Here is a 13160-nt window from a genome sequence, read left to right on the forward strand (position 1 = left end):
TAGAGTTTGCTTATTGTTAAAAAGTTAAAATTAAAGGTGAAGTATTTATGGTACATATTTATAACAACAGTACATATTTACACACCTGGCACTTTCCAAGAGTTCATCTTTCTTATATTCACCTGTGAATTAAGGGAAAAAAATAGCAGAAATCAAGAAAATTTATTTACAAAAGTAATGTCAGTTTTATACATAAAGTTGCTCACTGAACTATATTTAAAACAGAAAAAATTTGGAAATAAATTTCCAATAAATGGAAAATGGTTAATCAACAGAATATTGTGCAGTTTAAAAATATTTTCATGTAGAACAAGAAATATCTTTGTTATGAAAGTGAAAAGGAATGATTCAATGTCATATAATGAAATATGACCACAACTATATGAAAATAATATGCACAGAAAAAAGAAAGCCAAGAAAGAAGTACACCAAAATTTTAACAGTTTGTCTTAAGCGGTAGGTTATAGGTCACCTTTTTTCTTTTTCCTCCTCAAATTTCCTAAAACCAGTGTTATTTGTTTAATACAGAAAATGCACCTACTTCATTCAAAATTAAAACAAATAAAGTCAAATACACCAATATTACAGAAATTATAAAGGATATTCTACAGAATCACAAATTGAACATAATCATTAACATTTTTATGAATCGAGAAGATTTTTTAATGCTAAAATTGTTTTATTATAATGCTACTTTAAATACATACAAATAAATATAGGACTAAATATAAACTCTTTACGCCTATAGTTTTTACTTGCAATACAAGCAAAAACTTTAAAATGAATACAATTTAAACTAACATAATAAACAGTGTTTATTGATCTGCTTAAACAAAATCTTAACTGGTGTCCACAAAACAAATTGTGTACTGATTATTGTGCAAAGCTTCTTTTAAGCCCCAAGACTTTTCTAAAAGATAGAAGTAGGGAAGACCATGGAATAGTGAAGGAGGAAAAGAACACTGAACTTTCAGTTACAATAATAGATCACTTTGCTAGAAACCATGCAGGGAACTAATTTACATTTTCTCAGTAATATCAGAAGAAATATCACAAAGTCCAAGCACAAAAGCTCACAGCAGAGCTCTTCAGGCTCGTGACTCAGGCTCTTGACTATCAGACATGATTCTAATGGTGATCATGCAATAGGTAAGAATCCAGAAAATAATACAGCAGAGAGCTGCTTATGAAGAAACCCTCTGATAAGGGAGAAAACATGTGAAGCAGATACTAGCAGTCAAAAAAGCTTGACGTCTAAAATCAACCTAAACCTAGAGACCACAGTCTTCTAATCTTAATAGGTTCCAAGGGCATGAATTAGTTCCACCAGAGCACAGTAACTAGCATTCCTCATGGTACTGAAACTGATCTGCCCAGACTCTTCTGTTTAGAAAAGCAACAGAATGGTTATAACACACAATTATCTACCATCCCTGCCCCTAATAAGGCAGGAATCACAAATTTAAATACTAATAAAAAAAAAAAAGTCACCTTTCTTAGACAAGAATCAAATGTTAACTGTCCAGACACAGAAAAGAATAGCAACTGAACTGACACTATTTAAAAAATCTAGCTGAGGTCATGAACTGCAGGAAGCTGACTATCTACTTAGCAGGCTCATCCTTTATATTCTTCCCGGAATACTCAACAGTGTGCAGACTTACCAGTCAGCACTGCTTTGGCAGACGGGTCTGCTAAATCCAGTGCTGTCCTTCCATCTGTATTTCGGATAGTTGGCTCAGCTCCATGCTGTAAGAGCACTGAAAAAGAGCAACACTACCTTTCAAAATAGTAATTGTGACAATTTGATTTTAGTAAATCACTTTCACAAAAATTCTGGTCCAGAAGTCTCAAAGTTATTTAAAAACTTTTCATATCCTGACAGTATGGTAAATGTTATATTTTAAAGATACAAATATATAAAATATTCCATTATTTACTGTATTAGACCATTAAATAAATATCCCCTAAGCGCAACGTCAGATTTTGCTTTGCAAGTAACTAAGGATGGATAGAGTGTACAAGGAACTAAAAGACAAGTTTGCTTGAAAGCTTGTTTTCTGTTTTCTCGTTCCAAATGAACATTGCCTATGCTAGAAAGATTATTCTGTTATAACAGAAATGAAATTTCTAAAGGTATGAATAGTCTAGTAATAGAGATCTGGGATTTAAAAAATAAAAAGTAAAAAACACCACAGGTAAATTCTTAAAAGAAAAAAAGAAAAAGAAAAACAGAAAAAAAAAATTCTCTGCAGGGTTAACAAACCCCAAATCAAAACTGCTACATTAGGGTGGGGGGTGGGAAAGGACAGACTGGGATTTCAAAATTTGTAGATACTGACAGACATATGCAGAGTAGATAAACAAAATTATACTATATAGCACAGGGAAATATATACAAGATCTTATGGAAGCTCACAGTGAAAAAAAATGTGACAATGAATATATGTATGTTCATGTATAACTGAAAAATTGTGCTCTACACTAGAATTTGACACAACATTGTAAAATGACTATAGCTCAATAGAAAAATGTTAAAAAAAAAAAAAACCGCTACATTATATCTCAAAGCACATAAAAAGAGAAGACTTATGCTCTACTCTGTACATACTGTTATATGTTACATAAAGCTATTCCAGCACACTATAAATAAGGAGCTGGGGAAAGACAGGCAAATAAATACATGCAAAAAGGGAAGCCCAGCTCCTGTTCTTTAATAGGGTTAAGGTTCACTCTACTCTACTATCTGTAACAATGATATCCAAGAGAAATAAAACATGAGTCATAAATGTGAGCTACATATGTAGTTTAAAATTTTCTAGCAGCCACATTATAAAGACGTTAAATTAATTTTAACAAATCTTATTTAAACCAAAATACTCAAAATATTTTTATTTCAATATTTACATTTATATTGTAATCAATATAAAATTGAGGTATTCTGCACTCCTTTTTTTTTTTTTTTTGTACTGTCTTTGAAATCTATGTATTTTTCCCTTACAGTATATCTCAACTAGCCACATTACACATCCTCAACTACCATTCTGGACAGTGCAGATCTTTAACTGTATTTGGAAAACTCTACATTAATTATTTGTATGTCTGAAATTGAGGTACCAGAAAAGGATTCTGAGCAGAGGCAGTAGCAATTTAAGATAACACACAAGAAAGAATTGGGCAGAGGTTACTAGGTAATCCTTTTCTTATTTTTATAAATTGCCTAATTTCAACTAAACTGGTCACTTTGGCATAAAGTGATTTGGGGTTTTGGGGGAAAGAAAGAACAATTTAAATCTAGCATAGAGCCCTTGGACTTTCCCTAGTGCACAGAATTGGCTTTCTATCTGTCTTAAAGATTTCAACTGCCCCCGTTTTACATCAGGAAATAGAGGTAAGGTAGCAGAGTCCAAAATCCCTAACTCTGTTAGACTCAGAAAAGTCAATACCCCATTACTGAAAATTCTCAAATAAGCAGCCTTCTCACATATAATTTTCTGTCAGTGATCAGCCTGTCAGGCAAATCCTATTTCATTCGTTAATTTAAAGTATTCTAAATGATTGATATTTTTTTCTTCAAATGCTTCTTTATTCTGCCATTTCTATTCTATAACCATTCTAGTTGCATGCCTGCTTCATTTCTCATGTGCCTTATTCTACAGCTTCCTAGCCAGCCTCCCTAATGCCATCCTTTCTATTCAGCCCTCTACCACATCACTCTTTCTAAAATATACTACTCTCAGCACACAGTACCCTCCTTAAAATCTTGAATGATTCCACATTCTACATAACAATATCAAGCTCCTTAACCTGGAGTCTGAAACTCCTTATAAGGAAGTCCCTACCTACCTTTTCAACCTGTCTCCCCAAGACTTTCTGGGAAGACTCAGGAAGGAGTGACTCAACTCCAGCCTGGTCACTGCACTCACTGTCCTCTAATACTCTCTGTTCACTTCCACCACGCCTCCCTCTGGTTCTTTGTGTGTATTATTCCCAAGAGAATTCACATTTCTAGAGAAGAGGAATTTTGTACTACTCTGGTCTCTAAAAAATTTAAGCCCAGTACCACCTACAAAATAACATTCAGTAAACAGTGGTTGGATTAAATCATGAAGTGTTCTTAAAGATTTAAATTTAGCCTGGCAGAATTTGATCACATTAACAAATAAATTCAATCTAGATTCAGAATAGTTACAAACTACTTTAAAAAAATTCTGGAATGTAAACAGTCTTACCGATGCAAACATCAATCTTTCCTTTAATTGCAGCTTCATGGAGAGGAGTGTAATTCCAATTATCACGAGCATTTGGGTCTGCACCATGTCGCAAAAGGAGATTGACTACTTCAGCATGACCAAAAGAGCATGCATTATGAAGAGGAATAAGGCCCCCATCATCACGTGCCTGGACATTTGCACCATTCTGAAGCAAATATTCAACCACATCTTTCCGCCCAAAACCTAGAAGAAAACAAATTATTCACATTTAAGTTCTCCAAAGAAAATAAATTAAAATAGAATCAGTAAAGTAGAAGCCATGCTAAAATACTTTTAGATGGAAAATAGTAATAGATTCAACAATTCAGGAATTCACTGATAAGGTGAAATACATTGCTAACTAATCTTTATGAGAAAGCCAAAGGGTCTCTCCAATACCTTAGGTCATACTACTAACTTCAGAGAAAGGTTAAAAGTGACTGAAAACCCAAAGTTCAGAAGTTTCCCACTCTACAACAGCATTTCTAATTGCAAATGCAGCATTCTGCATACTTAGTGTGCATACATTATCAGGTATTTAAAATACATGTATCGAACCAACTTGGTAGAATCCCTTTCCCACATCTATCTCATAAAATGTTTCTACTAAACTGGCGGACTCTGGGATAGCAACAACAGTTTGTATCTGTCGATGGAGTGAAGACAGAGGTGATACTAGGCAAAAGTGTGAAATCAGCTGTTTTCACAGGAACCCCTACTTTGCCACTTGTACAACACAAGCAACTTCTTTCTAGGTAGGAGGCCTCCTTTAGAAACCCATGTCCCACAGTTCTGCTGTAATGGCCCCCATAAAAAACAAAACAAAAAAAGGCTGACAACTCATTTACACTGGTTTATGGATTTAGTACCAATGAGTTTCAATCTCTTACCATTCCCACATAATAGCACCTAAAATCTTTTTAGAGTTAATTGTGAAAAGAAAAGGACATGATAAAGCAGATGGGGAAGTATTTGTGTATGTTGGGAGAGAGAGAAAAGACCTTCTCATTCACCCAAAAATTTATCAGAATATTCTTAAAACTACCAATCTTGAATGTAGTCCTTCTAAGAAGACCAGAGTGAAGCTGAAAAAGCAATGACATACAATCTTTCCAAGGTCTATGTCTGGGGCTGGCCTAGCTGCAGCTAAGGTAAGAGTCAGCAGATGACTGAAGAGATTAACTGGATTCTTTATTAGTTTGTTTTGTTTCAATATTGCTAAGCACTATGTCACAGAAGTGGGTATCTTTGATTCTCTCTATTCTTAGAGAGCTTACAATTTAAGATGTGGAGAAACAGTAAGAACCAGTAATTTCAATACACACTAACTCATTATAGAGGTATATATAAAGTGCTACTACAGCTCAAAGAAGGGAACACCTACATTGGGGGAAAGCAGAGAATAGGAAGGACAACCCCAGAGGAGACTCTAGTGATGATATTGGAGCTGAAGACTTACAGAAAAATTAATGGATCATTAGGAGAATGAGGAGAGGAGAGAAGAGGTAAAGGATGGGAAAAAGCTAAGCAAGGAAAGAGCACTGCACTCCAAGCGGAAGAAAGAAAATGTACAGAGCAAGTCATTCATAATAGCCAGGGCACACAGAATACCCGAAGCCAGATGATGAAGAACCTGAGATGTCCCCCCTAAGGTGGTGTCTAGACTGCGTCTTGTAGACTAATTTTGTTTGTTTGTTTTAGACTAGTGTTTTCCAAGCTACTTTCAGGCAACAGATTTTCATGAAATATTTTTTGGTCTTTTAAAAAAATTGATATAACTTATGTATATGGTTGTATTAATTCTAGGTGTACAACGTAATGATTTAATATTTGTATATACTGCAAAATGAACACCACAATAAATCTAGTTAACATTAAGATCTACTCTCTTAGCAACTTTCAAATATATAATGCAATATTATTATTAACTATAGTCACCATGTTGTACACTACATCCCAAGGACTTATTTATTTTATAGGAAGGAATTCTATCTAAAGGAAATTTATATCTTTTGACCACCTTTACCCATTTCACCCATCCCTGCACCTCTGGCAAACACCAATCTGTTCCCTGTATCTATGAGTTTGAGTTTTCTGTTTTAAGATTCCACATGTATGGAGAAGGATATAGCTCAAGCGGTAGAACGCACACTTAGCATGCACAGGGTCCTGGGTTCAATCCCCAGTACATCCTCCAATAAATAAACCTAATCTCCACACCCCCCCGGCCAAGGATTCCACATGTAAGTGAAATCATAGTTGGTCTATTTCTGTCTGACTTAAATCACATAGCATAATGCCCTTAAAGTCCATCTATGCTGTTGCAAATGGCAAGATTTCATTCTTTTTTTACGGCCGAATTATATTCCACTGTGTATATATGCCACATTTTCTTTATCCATTCATCCCTGGATAGTCACTTAGGTTTTTTCCTTGGCTTGGCTATTGTAAATAATGCTGCAATGAACATAGGGGTGTGTAAATCTTTTTGAGTTAGCATTTCCTAATAAAATCTTACATAAAATACCAATATGTGTCTTGTTTGCTGCAAAATATCCAATGCCTATTACACAGCTGGCTCTCACAGAGTTGCAAATTAACTGAATTCAATTTAAAATAATACTATTCAGGTTGAATCCTAGTTCTCCTTCACAAAGATCCAAAGGAAATTATCCCTATATTCCAGAGGCATCTCTTAGAAACAGTCTGAAAAATACTGCTACATCAATGGTCACTACAGGACAAACAAATACCTATCTATATCTATACCTACATATGTATATCTACCTATATCTATATCTGTATCTCCTATTCTGTACCTTCCTTTAAAAAAAATCTAGAAATAAACTATTATCAGCATCTATTTTATGGATTTCAAGTATCAAAACTTAACAGTTTTTTTCTCATGAGTAGTTAGTAGTTGTTTCTAATCTTTTGCTACTGCATACAATGTTGACAGGAGTAACTAAAGAGAGAAGAGAAAACTGACAGCATCTGGTGACTTCTTTAATTTGGGTAAAGGAGAGAAGGAATGGAGATGATTATCAGATACCTAAGATACAAGGTAAAAAAAGAGGTTTTGTGAGATAAGGTAATTTGCTTTTGGAAATGCTGAGTTTGAAAAACAAATACCCAGAAAGTAGAAGGTTCTGGGCATCTTGAACTAAGGAAATTAGTCTGAGCTAGAGACTGACATTTTGGAGTCATGACCATAAAGATGGTGTTTGAAGCTATGCACAAAAATAAATGAAGTTGGAGTAGGGAGTACTAATTTTCTACCTGTTTTGTTGAAAGAAGTGTACTTTTATCTAAGATCTATGTGTTCTCACCTTGCACTGTGGTCCTTTCTTACCTTTTCAAGGTCTTCATTCGCTCCTCACCCACATCAATCTCTCCCTTTCCACCAGATCATTCCTAACAGTATGTAATATGTTTTGTATCTTCCATTTTATTATTATTTTATTCACATTTCCATTTCTCTGCTTCCCTGCATTTTCAAACCATTAAGGACTGTCACCAATTCTTTATCTTCCATTTACATTTCTCCCAAATATAGTTTGGGTTCTTCTTTACAACTGCTTTCATCAAGGCCAGTAACAATCTCCATGTCTCCAAGCCCAAAGAACATGTATGTCCTCATCTGACTAGACCTCTCAGCGATATTTAATGACTACTCCCTCCTCCTTGAAACATCCTCCCCAGAGTTTCCATGACATCAGACATTCCTGGTTTTCCGTATCTATTCATTTAACAAACGATCAGGGAATATCAACTATGTAATGAACATTTTTCTGGGACATACCAGTGAAAAAAACAGATGAAATCTCTGCCTTTGAGGAGTTTCTATTCTATGGAGGTGAGGGAGATAAAAAATAAATGCATAAAACAAGTATATTAGAAAGTAACTAGAAAAAGAGCAGAATAAGGAGTGATCAGGGTGTATGTAGGGGGAGGGGGTCATAAAGTTGAGATTGTGACATTTGATTAAAGATTTCAAAGAAAGAGAGCTAACCTTACTGAGCAACAGTAGGAAGGGCAGAGTGACTGGAGCTGACTGAGGAAGGGGTAGCATAGAGGCAAATGAGATTAGAAGTAATGACAGCCAGCCAGCCAGGTAGAGAGACTTGAAGACCACTGTAAGAACCATGGCTTTTTTACTGTGAGGAAAATGGAGAGTCACTGCAGGGTTTTAAGCAGGTAAATTAAATGATATGACTTATATTTGAAAAATACCCTCTAATTGTTGTGCTGAGACTAGATTTAAGGGGGTTTAGATTAGAAGTAAATCAGACTATGGTGGTTTGGACCATAATGTAATGGCAATTGTCAGAATAATAAGTGGCAGATTCTGGGTACTCTGAAGGTAAAGCTAGCACAGTTTGCTCATAGATTGGATGCAGAGTGAGGGTAAGGGTGAGGAGGTAACAGAGGCTGGGGGCAAGAGAGGAGTCATGGGTGACTCCAAGGTTTCTGGGCTGAGAAACGGAGGGGTGAAGTTTGCATCAACTCAGATTAGGAAGGCTACAGACAAAATAGGTTTGTGGCAGAAGATGAAGAATTCAAATTTTGGACATGTTCTATCTCCCTGGGAGCTTCTTGGTTACTCCACCCAATTTTTAAATGCTGGGATTCCTCAAGACTTGGTTCTCTACCCATTTTCCCCTCTTGGATGATGTCATCTACTCCTATGGCTTTAAGTACCACCTAGATATACACAACCCTCAAATTTAAATCTCCAGGCTAGACTTTTCACCTGAATTCCAGACTGTTTACTGGACATATCTCTACCTGGATCTTTAAAAGGCATCTCAGATTCAACATGTTCCCTAACTTCTCTTCACTTCCACCGACACTGCCCCAACCCAACCACCACTGCCTCCAGCCTGAACTATTGCAAAAATCTCCAACTGGGCCTCTCATTTCTACCTCTGTCCCCAGTGGTCTTTAAAAACAATCATCATAGCATACCCCTGTTCAAAATAATTCATTGGCTTCCCACTGATGCTCTTAGAATAAAATCCAGTCACTCTACTGTGGCCTACAAGGCCTGCTGCATGAACTGGCAGTTACCTACTTCCCTAAGTTATAGAACTTCATTACATACCACTCTCCCCTTTCTGAACTATGATCCAGCTTGCTTTCAGTTCATCGAATATGCCAACCTTCAGCATTCAGTGGTACATGCTGCCCATTAGCTTGGACTGTTCCTCCCTTGCTCTCTGCATCCCTCACTTCTACTTACTGTCTAATCTAAATGTCTCCACCTTAGGGAGGCCATCCCTGATCATCCTATCTAAAGCAGTCCATTCTGCACAACCATACATCCAATTCAGTTGGTTTTCCCCTCTCCTCCACTAGAATGCAAGATCTGGAGGAGGAGGAGGATGACAACGACGACTCAGAAACTTTTGTTCATTGTTCACAACAATATCTTCTGGCACTTATTAAAATTTGTAATTACTGTTTTGTACTTATCTCCTAGGCTCTTCAAGTCCACAAAGGGCAGGAGCCATGTCTATCTTAGCTCATCATTACTTCCCCAGGGTCCTTCACACTGCATGGCACATAGCAATGTTGTTATTTGCTGAATTAATATATCACAGCATGAGAAAAGGAGACTGACAATTAAAACTTAGAAACTATGGCACTGTAGAAGCCAAATAGAAAATTTCACAGAGGAAAAGGCCAAATTTGCTGCCACTATGCTCTGACCTGAATCTTCCTTATCACAGCCTGGGCACTGTTGAACACACTGTCCTCCTCATGTAAGCCACTCACAGCTGCCCCAATCAGTGGTTCTGCTATCCCACCCACTTAGCATCCATTCGGAAGAAACACTTTTAGAAGAAACTTCTTAAGTTGGAGAGTAAGAAAAAAGGAATCAAAATAAGAAAAATTAGTAAAGATATCTCTTCCTTTGGAAAGTTACTTAATGTAACCAAGCACTTAGAGAAGGATCACTATTTCTTCAGTGGTAATCAACACATCTGAAGAAATCAAAGTGGCAACTCACAGAGTAACTTCCAAAAAACGGAGTGTGAGGTGGGCACTATCTCTAGTTGTTACAAGAGATGGAGTCAATTAATAAGATAACTGTTCCAAAGGATTGGTGACCTGAAGAAAGGTCAAGTCTGAAGAAAGGTCAAGTGTAGCCTTTTGTAAAAATATCATTGGGAACAGAAGAAGGTTGCTTCATTTTGCACAGCAAAGGAAACCATAAGCAAAACAAAAGGACAACATTAGGAATGAGAGAAAATATTTGCAAATGATGTGACTGACAAAGGCTTAATTTCCAGAATATATAAACAGCTCATACAACTTAATAATAATAAAAAAAAAAAAAGAGCCAATCCAAGAATGGGAAGATCTAAACAAGCAATTCTTCAATGCAGACATACAAATGGCCAATACATGAAAAAAATGCTCAGTACCGCTAATTATCAGAGAAAACAAATCAAAACTACAATGAAGTATCATCTCACACCAGTCAGAATGGCCATCATTCAAAAGGCCACAAATGACAAATGCTGGAGAGGCTGTGGAGAAAAGGGAACCCTCCTATGCTGCTGGTGGGAATGCAGTTTGGTACAGCCACTGTGGAAAACAGTATGGAGATTCCTCAAAAGACCAGGAATAGACTTAACCTATGACCCAGGAATCCTGCTTCAAAATGACACCTGCACCCTAATGTTCATAGCAGCACTATTTACAATAGCCAAGACAGGGAAACAGCCTAAATGTCCATCAACAGATGACTGGATAAAGAAGATGTGGTATATTTATACAATGGAATACTATTCAGCCATAAAAACTGACAACATAATGCCATTTGCAGCAACATGGATGTTCCTGGAGAATGTCATTCTAAGTGAAGTAAGCCAGAAAGAGAAAGAAAAATACCGTATGAGATCGCTCATATGTGGAATCTAAAAAAAAAAAAAAAAAAAAAAAAAAACCAAACAAAACATAAATACAAAACAGAAACAGACTCATAGACATAGAATACAAACTTGTGGTTGCCAAGGGGGCGGGGGGTGGGAAGGGACAGACTGGGATTTCAAAATGTAGAACAGATAAACAAGATTATACTGTATAACCCAGGAAAATATATACAAGATCTTAATGGTAGCTCAGAGAAAAAAGTGTGGCAATGAATTATATATACGTTCATGTATAACTGAAAAATTGTGCTCTACACTGAAATTGGATACAACATTGTAAAATGATTATAAATCAATAAAAAAGTTGCGGTATATTTATACAATGGAATGCTACTCAGCCATAAAATAAAATAAAATAAAATAATGCCATTTGCAGCAACATGGATGGACCTGGAGCTTGTCATTCTAAGTGAAGTAAGCCAGAAAAGGAAAGAAAAATACTATATGATATCACTCATATGTGGAATCTAGAAAAAGAAAGAAGACACTAATGAACTTATCTTCAAAACAGAAACAAACTCATAGACATAAAAAAAAAAATTACAGTTACCAGTGGGGAAAGGGGGTGGGAAGGGATACACTGGGAGTTCGAGATTTGCAAATATTAACTACTACTATATAAAATAAATAAACAAGTTTCTTCTGTATAGCACAGGGAACTATGTTCAATATCTTGTAGTAACCTATAATGAATAAGAATAGGAAAAGGAATATACCTATGTGTATCTATGACTGAAACATTACACTGTACATCAGAAATCAACACACTGTAACTGACTATACTTCCATTCAAAAAAAAAGAAGAGGGTTGCCTCAAACCAGAGTTAAAGAGAGACAGAACCAATACCGATGTGTATGACTAAACACTGAAACTGAAATTTTAGCTAAGGAGGAGATATGGGTAGACAGGTTAAGGTGATTTTATCTACATAGTTACCAACAGTCCAAGACACAGATAACTTCTACTTCAATAACTGTAGCAAATGCCTCCCTAGCCTTTAAGATGTCTGAAACCAGTCTAGAGTGACAGAAATCAGCATGTTTTCAAGCCACATTGTAAGGACTATAATATGTGTGTAGAAGTCATCCTGAAAGAGTAGACAGTTTGAGATTTTCAATGTTTGAAGCCATTTCTCGACATGAAAGGACATTATTTACAGGGGGTCAGTAGATAGCTTTTTCAAATTTTAAAATATACTGTTGGAAGTTTGGTAAAACCTTTAAATTTAAGTGGCTTCCCAAACTTTGAGGGCTAATTCCTGATGAAATCCACATTCTTACAGTCTCGAGTTTCAAAGCACTTTTGTTAAGTACTCATTTCTTGAAGAAAAAATAGCTTTGCAAGGTACATTCTGATCATGCTCTCACTGGCCAGGTACAACATGAATAGGCATATCTTTAGAGTCAATGCCAATCTCCATATACTGAGGATCTCTTTACAAAGGAATCAGAAGGCTACAGTTAGAAGTCATGGCTGCTCAGGATACATTGTGGTTGATTTTCTAATTATGGAACAGCAGTCATCTTCAAATATAAAAATTCTGATGAAATCGTACATTGAGTTTGAATCTACTATAAAGCCCTGACAACAAAACAAGACAGGTTTATCTGGAAAGTAAATTTGCGGATCAATAAACTGTGTTACTTAAAGGCAGTTATTGGGTTCTGTTCATTTCTGTTAACTGGCCAAGGCCATTATCTGGCATGTAGGAGGAAATGATAAACATCTGTGTAGTGCATGTCTAATACTTTGTTGGAACAGTAAGCAAATGACCGACAGAAAAAATGGAATTAATGATTTCTGGCCACTAAGAAAAGCAGTCTATTCTATTTCTCTTGTCAAGTTTCATTATCTTTGAGATGCCATTCGTTTCAGCAGCCCCAGGAACTGTCCTGCCAACCATGACTATTGTTAACAGTAACATGTTTTGCTGCTATACAGGGAAACATGCTTTCATCTGAAAGG

General features: G+C 36.1%; 1 protein-coding gene across 2 annotated transcripts in view; it reads right to left on the reverse strand.

Annotated features, from left to right (window-relative positions):
• TNKS2 (tankyrase 2) overlaps window positions 1-13160 on the reverse strand; it is a 56918-nt gene that overhangs the window by 38569 nt on the left and 5189 nt on the right. For both annotated transcript variants that reach the window (XM_074373964.1, XM_074373963.1), the window contains exons 2-4: window positions 4233-4457; window positions 1665-1760; window positions 86-122 (exon numbers count right to left, since the gene is read on the reverse strand). In XM_074373964.1, coding sequence (XP_074230065.1) covers window positions 86-122; window positions 1665-1760; window positions 4233-4457 — 358 coding nt within the window. The remainder of the gene's footprint in view (window positions 1-85; window positions 123-1664; window positions 1761-4232; window positions 4458-13160) is intronic.

This window comes from Camelus bactrianus, chromosome 11, assembly GCF_048773025.1.
Source record: "Camelus bactrianus isolate YW-2024 breed Bactrian camel chromosome 11, ASM4877302v1, whole genome shotgun sequence".
NCBI classification, from domain to species: Eukaryota; Metazoa; Chordata; class Mammalia; order Artiodactyla; family Camelidae; genus Camelus; species Camelus bactrianus.